Raw genomic sequence first — 13,918 nt, forward strand, 5'->3', positions numbered from 1 at the left:
GAAAGGCTGAGGGAGCACGCAAGAGATGTAAAGAACAAGTCAGGTAGCAAAATGATTGAACATATTCGGAATTGCCGCAACTGCACTCCCGCGCTCGAAAAAACTTCAGTACTGCGCCGGTGCAAGACACAACTTGGAAGAGAGATAATTGAGGCCAATGAGATAGGAAAATCGGGTAACTCGTGTGTCAGCAATCCTTCAATTTTGCTCTCAAAAAAAGAAATCAGTTATCTTGCGCAGAATTAGAGCTCGAAACATGCATTCACTCGTGCGATGGTGGGAGCTGTGCTGATATGATATATGTATGCTAAGTCTCTTCTTTCCCTTTTCGTGATTGATAAGAGCAGCTGCTGTATTTAAGCAATGTTATGTCAATAAACACCTGAGTTGTTAGTAAGCGCTTGTCCTGTCTACCTCGTTCCTTTGTGTCGTGTCTTTTGCGCAAAAAACCCACAATGCTTAGGCACCAACTAGCCTGCAAAAACATACTCGTAGGTTCATTACAAGAGTAAATGCAAATAACTTGTGGGGTTTCTTCCCCACTCCGCAGATGTGACGTCATTGTTCGAAAACCGCCGTAGCATCTGCGAACCAGGAAGAAGGCAAGGCCTGATCGCTCTCGTGCCACTTATTAAGAATCAAACTACCGTACAACGGGCATGCTAGATGTGAAACATCGACAAGGGCACAGTAACTGCGATTGCAGCGTGAAGAATAGCTTCCAAACTATCGGCGGGGTGTGGATGCAAGTGTACAGGCGTTTGCCTGCACCTAGAATGGCGGGAGCGCACAGTGGAACTGTTTGCACTATTCCCGCAATCAAGAAGTTCAAAACCCCAAAAAATGACCCTCACTCAGCGGTTTGCACGGCCCACAGATTATGCCGTGAACCAACGTGCAAGCCTCTGCCAGCACACTGCAATGCGCGACCCTCACCGCCGTTCTGTAGCTGACACGATTTCGGCATCGCGCCCATGGCCAACATGCGGCGTCTCTACTCCCGGCTTCGATGCTCACTAAATTTATGGCGGAAATCTTGGAGAATGTAAGTGGGACGTGAAGAGAGTCCGTTTCTCAAGGCAACGACGAGCGTGCCAACCAAAGGAGGGGACATGCGAGAAGAACCGTGCCTCCAATCTACCCCTAGACAGTGGCGGCTGCAGTCGCCTCATCAATTCAATCGTGCGCCCAAAGCAGGCGTGCTCCTCGTCCGCCGCATTTCATGTGCTACGGTGCCGTAACACAGAGCTCATTTAACTGTAACGGAGTTCGCTCAACAAAATAACGCTGTACAGTAGGCTTAAATTTCTGCAATTCAATATCAGTAAACAAAAAAAATTTTGGTAATTTGCATGTCTTTGAACTCCATTTATCTAAAGATTCTTCTCTGCTTTTATGACTTCAAGTTACCCAGGGCTAAGTTTACTACTGTCCTACAACAAAATAGTGTAAACAGAGATTGTGAATTAGTTCAGCTGCATGTGCAGCAGAAGGCATATGGACTCTTGATACACAGCAATCAGACAGATGTGAAATTCTACTTTTTCTGCTAATGAGATTCAGCAAAGAACTATAAACTTCTTTTGTGAAAATTTTAGTCACTGGGTGACAACGTGAACACAGCGAGAGATCAATAAGTAATGAAAACACGAGAGCCTGCTTATAAGAGACCTCTCATATAACAAACAAACACTCCTCTTCAGTACTAGTCTGTTACAAAGGGGTTTACTTGAATTACGAATTTCGGCTATATCGTACTATTGTACGATATTTTTTTTTTTTACCTTTTCGCTATAACGAGGTTTGACTATATGATGTGCCATCAGAGTTGAAAATTCACCGCTGCACAACCTTAAAAGAAGCAACCCTGTAACAAACCCTTCGAAATAAAAGATCAACAACAGTTAGTTTGAACTCTGTCCTTCATTCATTCACATTTTGTACAGATCCAGCTTGCAGAGGCAGATTAAGGGCGAGATATTTTACAAAGAAAAACCATGCTGAACCCCATTTATTCGATGAAAATGTCTATAAGATATTGCTCAAATGAAGCCCCCTCTCCCACAACTATCCCCCCTCCAAGAGTGAGCCATAAATATGCCCCTGCCAGCTTGACATATCTGAAACGACGAAACACAGTTCAGATGTAACGGCTGAAAGTGTGTGTGTGACAGTGCAACTGACCCTTGCAGCATGAGGCTGATGGTCTTCATGAGGCTCATGGTGCGACGCCAGCACAGCAGGCTGGCCTGGTGGCTCTCCTCGGGCGAGCTGGGAACCTCTATGGGAACTGCCTTCTCGGCGCGGGGCCGGCCCTTGTCTGCATGCACACACAGAAAGAAGAGAATGAAAAAGATGCCAAGCACAAGTACGGACTGCGCCATGCTAGCACAGACTTGCTACTAGTTGGTTCGCGGCATGGTCTGCAAGACTGCATGAGGGCTGTGGAAACCACTGGCAAATGGCTCCCATCCTCCAAAAGTTTTGTGAGGCTAAATTTTAGATATAGTAGAACCCTGCCGTTACATTCTGGGTGCTGCATTTTACTGGCTGCTACGTTTGTGAGCCAGTCCCATCCCAGCTCCCATAGAAACCCATGTAATACAAACTTTGCTACTAGTCACAACTATGGCAGTTTTCCCACATACTGTGGTTTTCACTCCAAACAGCATTTTGGTAGCCGACATTTAGCACGTGCGGAGTGGTGAAAGGGCCAAAGTCGAACTCTAGACTCCATTGGCACTTGGCCGCCACCGTGTTCAACGGCTTACGGCATGCTGCACCCAGCAGACACTGGGCACACTCACGGATGGCATGAATCTTGTTGCGGCTGTCGGTGGAATTTCATCCTCACAGTGGCGCGACTGCGAACGACCACAGGCGCGAAAACAAAACTATGCCGCACCAGACACCAAGTAGGCAACGCTCTATGAGACGAAGCTGCACGGGTTGGTGTTGAGGCATGTTTCTGTCATCAGTGTTTAGTGTGTCGCCTGCAGCCTAAAAATACATTTCCTAGGTTCCAAACAGACAAGGATTGTGTAGGATTAAAGCGGCCGCCACGACGACTGCGCAGAAGCATGCACGGTCTTCCCGCTCTATAAACTCGCCCTTTTCACTGCTGCCTCCATTGCCCCCAACAGCTGCTCAGGCATACATAGAGCTACTGCAGGGCATTCAAAACTTTCTGTGCACGTGAACGATTGCGACAGCATGTTGCCCTTACTAAATGTAAACAAATAAAAATGACTGCAGGCAAATTTTGCCACAAACTTTTTGAGATAAGCAGTGTGTGACATCATAAACTCAACTTTGGTGATATTTAGAGATATGACGGTTGAAGTTAACGATTTACAGTCTGAATTAGCCGATGGGTAACCTGAAACACAGTGCTGTAGTGGCATTAGCTGTAGTAGGGTTCCACTGTACATGAAGAGCTAGCCAAGAAACAATCAAGCTAACAGCAATGAATGAAAAAGATGCATCATGAGTAATTGAGAACACCCCCAAAACATGGCAAATGGCATATTGTACCATTCAAAATTGAAATGTATACGATATGGTGATAAGTGCGTACATCCTATATGAAAGTATCAGACTGCAACATCATATTAGACACCCCAAGCACTTCGAACTTCATTAGCCATCCCCCTGACAAATCTGTTGATTTTTTTTATGTTCAGTGGACAGGTTAGTCCCTAAATAACATGCTAAGTGCCAAAGATCGATAATAGCTTTGTTAGTACGGGAAGAAGACGCGGTTTAGACAGTGGGTGAAGGGGGTCTCATACATTGCCCACAGGTGTTCTCACAAGTTTCTTACTTTGAAGTCTAGTCCTTAATACTAACAACCAAAAAATACCTATGGGAGCACCTACAGAATGCTCGTGGACATGCAAATCGCCATCACTTTACAAAGCACACGCCTAATTCATCCCTCACTGAGCCCATCGGTGAGCCCCATATTTTGGCCGCTAGCAGCGCCCTGCACAGCATCATTCTGGTGCTGCGACATTCTTCTCTCTGGCCTGCAATGCATGTGAACCACAGCACCAAGTGGGACAAGTGCTTTAAAACTGCGCTGCTGATCTGCACAACAGAACAAATTGAAATTCACAGTAGCACAAGCTGAACCACTGCAAATGCAGACTCAAAAAAAAAAAGAGAGAAAAAAAGGAGCCCCTTTAAATAGTCGCACCAGCCAAAGTGAAGTGGCCCCCGCCCCACCACTCACCCACGTGCAAGTCCTGGAAGAGGCTGTCCAGGGTTGCGTGCACAGTGGCCAACAAACAGCCCAGCTGGCGGGACCAGGCGTCTGAAGGAGCACTGCCTTTGCCCCCTCCAGAGCCACCAGTTCGCCGGCAGCCAGGCAGCACAGCCACACACTCGCACACCAGTTCCTGTGTAGTACAAGACAGCACAGGAGCGTTTAAAGGGGCACCAGGGACGACCCCCCTTCACTTTTTGTTTTTCGTGGTTAAAACAGACGAAGTTTGTTCTCAGCTCAAAAGACATGCACTGTCGAGAAAACTGCATCTAAAAATGGAAAAAGTTCATTTTCTGCCACTCGATTCAAACTCACGTCCTCAGTAATGAAAAAGATCGCCTGCTGGAAACTAATGGCAGAGCTGCGCAGCCTGAGAGATAGGCATTTAAAAACTGCTCTACTGCGATCCCAGTTTGTTGTGGAAAAAGCCAATGGCAGAGATACCTGTACCTCGTTAACTGTTTCTTGTTTATAAAACTCAACTTATCACTTAGATAGTTCTCCTGCCTCCTTATTTCTGCTCTGCATAAATTAGGTACTGCAGTTTGTTCAGCTAATACGCAACACTCCAGTGCTGTGAATGCGCAATGAACTAGCTTTCCCCACCTGGACTGGCTGTGAGTTCCAGGTGACTAGAAGCCGCAGCAGGGTCTTCTCCAGGGCATCCTGCACAGAAGCAAGAAATGTGGTTGTGCTGCTGTTTCAGCAGACTGCAGTAAAACCTTGGTAATTCAAAGTAATTGGGTCCACGAAAAATGTCCAAATATAAGCTAGTCCTCAAATTAGCAATGCATAGCAAAAAAAAAAAGGAACCTAGGAAGGCAGAATGCAAAATTATGTGAAGTACAAAGTGGCGCAGAGCACTAGTAGGCGCTGTGCACTGTGGCGCGCAAGCATTCACTTTCTTGGTTAAATGTTTAGGGGAATCCCCCAAGGTGGAATAGATTTGTAATAGGGGAGTAATTACTCATTGGAATCCACCCAAGCCACAGCTTTCTCGGAAACTTTTTCCTATTACAAATATACTCCACCTTTGGTGATTCTCCTAAACATTTGACCAACGCTGTTCCTCCTTCCAGTTATTGATCAATTCACTCTTGCCCTACCATATGCTCCCGGTTCGCTCAGTTGGTAGAGCGACTGCCCTGGTGAAGCGGGGGTCCAGAGTTCGACCCAGGACCAGGACGAATTTTTCTTTTACTACGAAGATTGAGAAAACTGTACAGCTTTCCTTTGTAGCTATATGACTGCACTTGGGTGGATGCCAATGAGTAACCACTCCCCTATTATAGACTTTCTTGTTGGTTTGCGGCATGATCTGCGGGCCACGCAAATTCCTGGCTGGCTGGTGATGCTCTTCTAGAGCTTTCCAAAGCCTGATTTTAAGAGATCCAAATTTGTTGAGAAACACCTTTCGAAACAAACAGTGACGAACACAGCATGGTGCCTATTCCACAACATTAAATATGCTTGACTTAACTGATACTTCAGACACAGGAGGGTATGAGTTAACAAGGGATTAACGCAACCACAAAGGCATGCTTTTTGCTCTTCTAGTGCAGGGTAGTCAAATCTGTGCTCACCTGGACAGAGCCCATCAGTCTGCCATAGTCCTTCATGCACACTAGCAAGCACCTCAGGGCTCCTTCGTCAGGCTGCAAGAGAGTGCAGGGATTACCAACTGAACAAACCACTTGCCTGAAATAGATGGGCCAGTTTCTCTTTGCACTCATTGATGGTCATGGCAAACAGAAGAGGAGCTAGCGCTACTGCGTTTACTGACTTGCATACAAACTAGATGTAAAGTTTCTGCATATGGGCTGTGAAAGGAGATGGACCCACAAAAAATACAATGCTCCTCATGAAAAAGAAAAAAAAAATGTTATGGCCCACAAAAGAGTGATTAGGTTTGTGAATTTGCCTTTCAGCATTTGGCAGTTTCGCAATAAATCAAAACTACCACATGCATGTGTGTATGCATGTTTGGTGTGCAGTGATGCTCCATTTGAGGGATTTTTTTTTTCTTCTGGGGGAATCTGAGAAGTAAAATTTGTTGAAAGAAGAATTTCTGCGGAATTTCAGAGAATTTTAAGAGCTGAAATTTCTCACTTTTTCAAACTGTTGAAGTTTTAAAGCTACTGCACAGAAAAAGAGACTGAAATAGGAATTTGGAGGTCTGAGGAAATTTTCTGTTATGGCATGGAACATCAGTGTTGGCACGCAACTCTCATTTAATACTTGCAACATTCCATTACATGCGTCACGGCTCATGATTCTTTAAAATTATCATGCGGGTGCTTACACACTATTCAAGAGCATTCACCTAAGTTGCACCAATCCACACCAGCAAGGAAAGCAGAAGTAAAAAACTCTTAGCTCTCTATTAGCCTACGACACAAACCCCATCTACTTCCACAGCAACCTCTATGCATGCCATGCAGCTGCCAACAAACAGAGCTGAAGAAATAGTCACTTTTTGTTACAGTGCTAACTTTATAAAGGACATTCAGCTGGTTTTGCAAAATGTGTCTGTACAGATACTGTGAAGCTGCGTCCTGTGCTAGGTGATTAGCACAGAGGTTCCCCTTCTGCACAGTGATGATCCCTTATCTAGTGCCACAACAGCACTTGCTGTAATACAACCAGTTCTGCCGTAGCGCACAAGCATGCCATGACACAGTCACTCAGAAAAACTCAAGCAACTGTATAACCCACATTAAAAAGCACTGTCACAATCGGCTTGTTCTGCTGGATGATTTCAACACAGGCATCCTCAGGCACAAACAATACCTTGATCACCTAACTGAGTGAGGATTCCTCTTGGAAAAAAACTGCTCTAACCCCACAACATCCCAGTGTACCATTAGAAATGAAGACTGCAGTGTATCTGATAGCTGCTTGATAGCTGCTTGACGAAAAAATACACGCACAGTTAGAAGCCACACCTCAACAGAAGCCACTGATTAAATGTCAATCACATGTTTCCTGCCAAAATGGACCACAATGAACACCAATGGTCGCCCCACAACCATGCCACAACCACAAGCAACAGATAGCCACACAAAGGGGCCCCTCTCACCTCCCGCTCTGCAGGCGACGACAGCTGCGCCAGCAGCCGCTCCAGCAGCACAGGCATGAGTCCCGCTGCATCACGACTCAGCTGTTCGGGCAACAGAGGGAGCAGGCGACACAGCAACCGCCAGCCCACCCGTCGAGATCCACGAGGCCGCTTGCCCTGCACACAGGCACACACAATCATATGCATTTCACACGGCAGAGGCTCCTTGATTTCACACAATCAGAGCCGCTACCAATACCACCCAAAACAATTTTGGCAAATGCTTTGCACAGATTCACCACCAACATGGGAAGCAATCCGTGCATCTTGAATTACCAGAGTAACATCGAAGGAGTGTAAACAGAAATTTTCAAAAATGAAGAGAGTACAGCGGCTCGCACTTCCTCGGCTTAAAGTAGTAGCCTTGCAACCCAAGTATAATGCAAGCAAGTTATTATATTCCCCTCCTGAAGTGTGCATTGTGGGGATTTGCGCTGTCTCAAGGGCAGCCTGTGCTGTCCCTTTTCGATTGCTGTGAAACCCCATCCGCTTGGGATGTTGCCTGAACACCTGCTGGGTCTTCCGGTCGCATGGGGATCCCGGCTGTGCTCCGTGGTGTCATGCTACGTGGTCCGCTGATTGGGCTGTGGGAGCGTGACGTAGGCGCAAAGTTGTGCTTTCTCCGGGGCCGGTCTTGGGGGCGTGCGGCAGTTGAAGACAGGCGTTCACTGTCCCCAAGGACTTTGCCGATGGGTGTTCACGTGCCTTGTCCTACAGGACCCCAACATCACAAGTCGAGAACCTCGCGCTCCGCCCTTGCGCATCTGCTACGGCCCGCTGTCGGTGGACACCAAGGGCGTACGAGTTGAAGGAGTGCAGTACAGTGCTTGTGTTTGTATTGTAGTTGTCTGCACAATAAATATGTGCACTGTGAACGTGCTACTTCTCTTGGATTAAGAGCGTACAGCCGGCCAAATCTTTAGCTGGCGTGCGTGACACTTTCGTTTTCCGTGCTCCTGCAGCTTATTACGGATAAAATTAGCGAAAATAGCAAATATAAGCAAGGGCTTACTAAGGCCATGCTTAGTGTTGAGCTTTCCGCAAGTTTGTTTTGTAGTAAAGCGCAGGAGCGCAGAAAAAGCGGCCGTCACGCACGCCAGCTAAAGATATGGCCGGCTGTACAAGCGCGGCAAGAGCAAACCAGACCCCTTTCAGCTCAGTGCTCAAACCACGCAGTGGGTCTCTCTCTATGCACACCCCCGGGACATGTAAGGAAACGCACTCTTGGGCTATGTACTGACCCTGTGCACGGAGGGATTTAAGGAAGCGTTCACAGCATATATGATCTGGCTAGAAATGCTGGGCAGTACATGCCCACTGATGAGCAGAGCATGCTTACTGCCACCACAGCTGCTCGCACGATTCCAGTGCGACAGCAGACACAAGGGGAGGGCAGAAACGGCAAAGGTTGCCAGCAACGCAAGGCGAGCAGTCCGTTTCCTAGGGAAATGGCAGCCGAGCAAACTAAAGAGAGGGGATATTCAGGAAGAGTGGGTGCTTTGGACTCTATCGCCTTCTTCACTCTCTCCACCTCTCGTGTAGCGGTGACATGGGAGTTGGGGCAGAGATGGTGGCATAATCAACATGATTGCGAGGTGTTTCTCCAAGCTCAAGACTGAGTGACAGGGGTTTACTGTGAGTGTTTGCTCAGCAATTTCATCAACATTAATTTTTATTTTTAGTTTCCGTTCTGAATTGCCCCTTCGAGCTCTCAGGCAGAAACTGCATGTAACAATAATTTCAAACTTTTCACAATTTCGTTATGTAGCACGTGTTGGGTGACCAGTCGTAGAGCACCTCACGTTTTGCTGCTAAACTACGCCACAACCCAGCCAGCTGGTCATCACTTGCGAAATATTATTAAAGGGACTATGAAACAAATTAATTGAGATTACGTAAAGATAGGCAATCCATCACTCGTCACCCCAGCGAAAGAATTTTCGAGCTAGCATGAATAACAACGAAGTTATAGACGATTAAAAATCATGCTCCTCCTCTCCCCCCTCAACTCATACGCGCGGAGCACCAAGAAAAAATAAAGAAAACAGCTCCGGGTATGGGCTCCGCCCATGAATACGTCATTCGCTGAGGTTCGGTTTACGACTTCCGGTTGTCGCACTCCCGAGGAGCAGCGTGCGTCGGCAGCGTCTCTCCGGTCTCGGCGCTTTCTTTGCTCCCGAACTCCCGGCAGAAAGAGGCGGCAGAGGTAAATTGAAAACATATGCGTGAAGGCAATGCCCTGGCCCGCGCTTGCCCAAGGGGGTCGCGCGGCGCCTCGAGCAGACGATTTTCACCGCTACCGGAAGTGTGCCCGTGACGTCGTAGCTGCCGCGGCTCGAGCGAATGACAGCGTGTGGTGGCCTACCGACGTCATGGGACTAGTGACGTCTGTTTTCCCGGTTTTGGTTTCAAAATCGCTCCCTACGAAGACACCAAACGGCCCGCGAATTTTAAAAAACACGATTTTTAAAAAGCCATAATAAATTGCCGGCTCAGTTCCGAAGACTCATACTTGGTGTCAGTGCTTCTGAGCATAACTTCTAACATTTACAAGCGGCTTTTAATTCTTTTCATGGTCCCTTTAAGGAACTGGCCGATTATATTGTATGAGCAATGCATTACGGGAAGCACCAAGCATGCACGTTAAAAAAAAAGGAGAGAAAAGACAAGGCAAACTACTTAGCAAGGCTCAGGCTTTCAGAAATCACTGGTCAGGACTTCACAACAGTGGGCTTACTGCAAGCAGGTGGATGATGGAACGTGTCCAAGTGAGGGCCTCTGCCTGTACAACGCTGGCTGGGAAGGCGCTGAGGTAGCAGTCCAGCAGCAGCAATGCATCGTGGCTGAAGAAGGCGACAATTATGATGTCACAATGACAAAGTACAAGAAAACTGGGCGACAGTAAAAGGGCCCTGCAAGGCAGACCCGACAACAACAGAGCCTGCAACAGAAATAATACGCACAGCCTGAAGCCAGAAAGTTCATAGACCTACTCATGCACGAATAGCACACAGCATCATTTAACCTTGTCTTGAAAAAATAAGAAGGCAGAGAGAATAATCCTTGTTTTTCACTAAGTGCAATGGAGCACATAGACAGCAAGTAGGACCTTTTGTCACCTGCTGTGAGTCACCTGCACTTTTGTCACCTGCTGTGTGATGCCAGCATAAGCAGTCATGAGCACAAGTCTCAAAATTGAACTCGGTACTTTGTTCCTCCACTGAGGCCAGAAATTTACATCCTCCGACTCCCTTGATAAGTAGAATGCCCACAGGTTCACTAACAGCGGGCACAAGTTGTGTTTACAGTCCTGGCCACCGACAGCGCATGCTGCTGCTGCTACATGTTTAGTTTCAAGGATCTAAAAATAAACATCTGTCATAAAAAGTGTGCAAGTGTCTTCAATATTCTGAAACTGTGCTTGTTGTAACAAGGGCAGAAAGGGAGTTAAATGAGAGTGACAAGGGTTAGGTTTCATCATTATTACTCAACCACGATGACCTTTCTAAAATAGATCTAGCCCTTTCAGTGACGTTGCTATCGAAAAAACTTTCGGAATTTGTGCATGCTACACACTTCCACGCTTGCGGAGTTTTACTATTTTTCTTTTGTCAAACACATTTATGCACAATTAAAATTTATCACCCGAAGCTGTTTTCGCAAAAAAAAACTTGGCCAGCAGCCTTTAATAAAAACATTCCCCAGTGTCAGATTAGAAAAGTGACATCACTTCCTAGGCAAGCCAAAGAACTTTGCGATGCCCACCGTTATTTCTTGTTTTGAAAAAGCAATTCTTTTTTATCAGCACATAATATGGCCCTGCCATTCTGTCGAGCAAGAATCTGGAATACAGCTGGCATCAGTGACTTCATGAAACACACTGTTTGGCTGCTTGCAGGGGCAAAATAAATTTCAGTGAGACCGTTTCGAGGGGGCAATGGGTTCAATACGGTTCCTAAAAAACAAGCTTTGGGGTGTAGAAAGAGTGAAAAAAAAAAGGTTTAGCTCAAAATGAAGAGCCCTATGCATATCATCCTGTGCTGAGAAGTCAGAGTTCGAAGAGAGTATGCAAAGACACCTACCTTTCCTTTCTGCAATAATAACTGCTAATAAACTATACTATACCTCTTTCATGCAGATTTTAAATGCGGACTTGCTTAATAAACTTTACTATTTGCACAAATAAGAAAACTGAACAAGCTTCTTCCAATATTATATGCCCTTCAAGGGTTAATTGCACAGCTCCAGTACCAAGTGAAATTTCATGCTCAGAAAAGATGGCTTCCAAGCAGACCCAACTCATGCTGTGAACACAACTTCCACGAGCAGATCCTGAATAGTGTCGATGTACACGCTCTTCCAACATGAAAAAGAACAACCAGTTTGCATACTAATTTTTCAGTTATTTTTCAACTAAAGTTAAAAATTACTTTTGAATATTACAAAATACAAGGAAAAGTCGTTACAAAACAGAAAAGTGTGCTTGCTCAAGCTTTGCTCTCTTTCATATCAGAGGGACCTGTGCTACAAACAAAAGTTATAGCATATAGGTGATGCGTCTGCCAACAATAACCTCACTTGATAACCACAGATTAAAGCCTGTTAGTCTGACCTTTACCTCCACAAGTATGGCATCGAGCCACCCGATAATAAAAGAGGTTTTGGCTTGCACCTGGGAGACCTTGGAGACTTTTGTACCGAATACTAAATCAGTGAATGTGCTAAGCTCAGGAGTACTCAGATTCTTTAGACACAGTGAGCAATACTCTTATAAAGGCAACAGTGATAGAATGAGCACAGCCTGCTACCGACATCAGCGCTCATACTGCATTCAATTCTGAGGACTAACACAGCAATCAGTTTGTTGCCACCAAGTTCTTGTTGCCATCCGTAGTGCCTTTCATCACCCCCACATCGTATAAAGCTATGCATCTACAATCTCTGGGAATGTGAGAGGGTACTTCATTTTGGGCTTGTGTCTGTGCAAATTGCCAATTTCTTTGTTCCAGCAATGCCATGCCTTTGCTTGGGCACTCTCTCTAGAGACCCTCACCTGCCTTTACTTCTTACGACTTAGTGTACAGCAGTCCTTTGAAACATATTTTCTGAGCAAGAGCATATGCGTTTTGTGATATTCTTTGCTTCTACCAAAGTAGAGAACGGTCCTTACTACGGTTCCGTTCATTCTCACGCACCCGACGATGTTCTTGATATCATACACATGACGTAAAGCTTCTACCGGGAACTGCAATAACCAGCAACCTTATTAACCATCCGGAAGGCACCACTCAAAGGTAAACGCAAACGCGACGACATCGCCCATGCATACATTAATCTGACCGTGAAACGAAACAGTGTGCAGCATTTTACCTGGTCTTGTGTGATTGGAGCAGAGATTTAACTTTAGTCGCGACGATTTTAGGCGTGACGTCGGCCTGAAAAAAGAAAGAACGGCAGTCAATGCACAGTACTCTGAAGCCTGGCAAATCAAACGTGGCGCTGCTTGCTACGCGTGGGAAGTTTGCACGCACAAGTCCCCCAGCAACATAGGGCCGCGGCTTGGCAAAAGCAAAAACCTTCGCTTCATTATCCTTACGAGCACATCAGGCGAGACACCTTTCGCTGGACGATTTGCTTTATTCACGAATTCATTTATGAGGCTTCCGAGGCATGCAGGGTAGAGTACCCAATACACGTGCGTAGCCTGTCATGCCGCATGGAAACGTCTCTAATGCAATGGCAAGAGCGCATGCGATGCCAATTTTTTAATTAAAATTACCGCTTGTGGGTCTCAATGGTATGTGCCGACAGAATGGCACGCTTTAAAGGCATTTTTTTTGTTTGTGCAGTTTATTCACGATGCAAACCTCGCCGCTACTTTCAAACGCCACTGCTGAATGACAGATGAGCCAATTGCTTTCAAGAGCTTGCCTTGAACGCTCCGGGCATTAGAAGGATTTCTGACGGGCAAAAATAGGCCTGCCTACAAGCCACTGAAAAGTATAATCTACTTTACCACAGACCAAACACCTCGCACGATGGCACAGGCGGGTCAGCCGTGCTGCCCATTTAACGAGAGACTTACCTGACCGAAGTAGTCCGAGTTTGCTTGCGAGGCTTCTAAGAAGTTCAATTTACTCTTTGGCGACTGCTTCGAGTCGAAAGAACGCTCGAGCAGCGTAAACATGCTCACAGAGCCGGACGGCCGGACTTGCTCACCACGATACTATGGACACCAACCAAACCACCAAATGCAGCGTGTTTACGTGTGCCGGTTGCCAGACGTTGCATAGACTACGCTGAATTGGCAGCATGGTTGTTGTTGTCGCTGTTGTCATGCGTTGCCAAGAGCACCCCGACAGGTCTTTCACAAAATCCGCGATAACTTTAAATTCTTCATATTAGTTACAAATTTCATTCCGATAATTACTATGCGGCTTCAAACTTTTTTTTTGCACATTTGTTACAGCACGCACGTGGTAAACTGCTTTGATATGCGCAAATGTAATAATTCGCTTCTGCAAATAAACTAC

At 46.2% G+C, this 13,918-nt stretch overlaps 1 protein-coding gene across 1 annotated transcript in view; it reads right to left on the bottom strand.

Moving 5' to 3' along the window:
- LOC149343176 (proline-, glutamic acid- and leucine-rich protein 1-like) overlaps nt 1-13,649 on the bottom strand; it is a 41,349-nt gene extending 27,700 nt beyond the window's left edge. Inside the window, exons 1-8 of the mRNA XM_089545708.1 lie at nt 13,471-13,649; nt 12,756-12,820; nt 10,123-10,228; nt 7,347-7,502; nt 5,851-5,922; nt 4,874-4,933; nt 4,235-4,400; nt 2,185-2,320 (exon numbers count right to left, since the gene is read on the bottom strand). Of these exons, the coding sequence (XP_089401834.1) occupies nt 2,185-2,320; nt 4,235-4,400; nt 4,874-4,933; nt 5,851-5,922; nt 7,347-7,502; nt 10,123-10,228; nt 12,756-12,820; nt 13,471-13,572 (863 nt within the window). The 5' untranslated portion in view covers nt 13,573-13,649. The remainder of the gene's footprint in view (nt 1-2,184; nt 2,321-4,234; nt 4,401-4,873; nt 4,934-5,850; nt 5,923-7,346; nt 7,503-10,122; nt 10,229-12,755; nt 12,821-13,470) is intronic.
- Between the last annotated feature and the right edge of the window lie 269 nt (nt 13,650-13,918).

The sequence above is a fragment of the Amblyomma mixtum genome, chromosome 5 (genome assembly GCF_055824585.1).
Source record: "Amblyomma mixtum isolate Tamu chromosome 5, ASM5582458v1, whole genome shotgun sequence".
Taxonomy (NCBI): Eukaryota; Metazoa; Arthropoda; class Arachnida; order Ixodida; family Ixodidae; genus Amblyomma; species Amblyomma mixtum.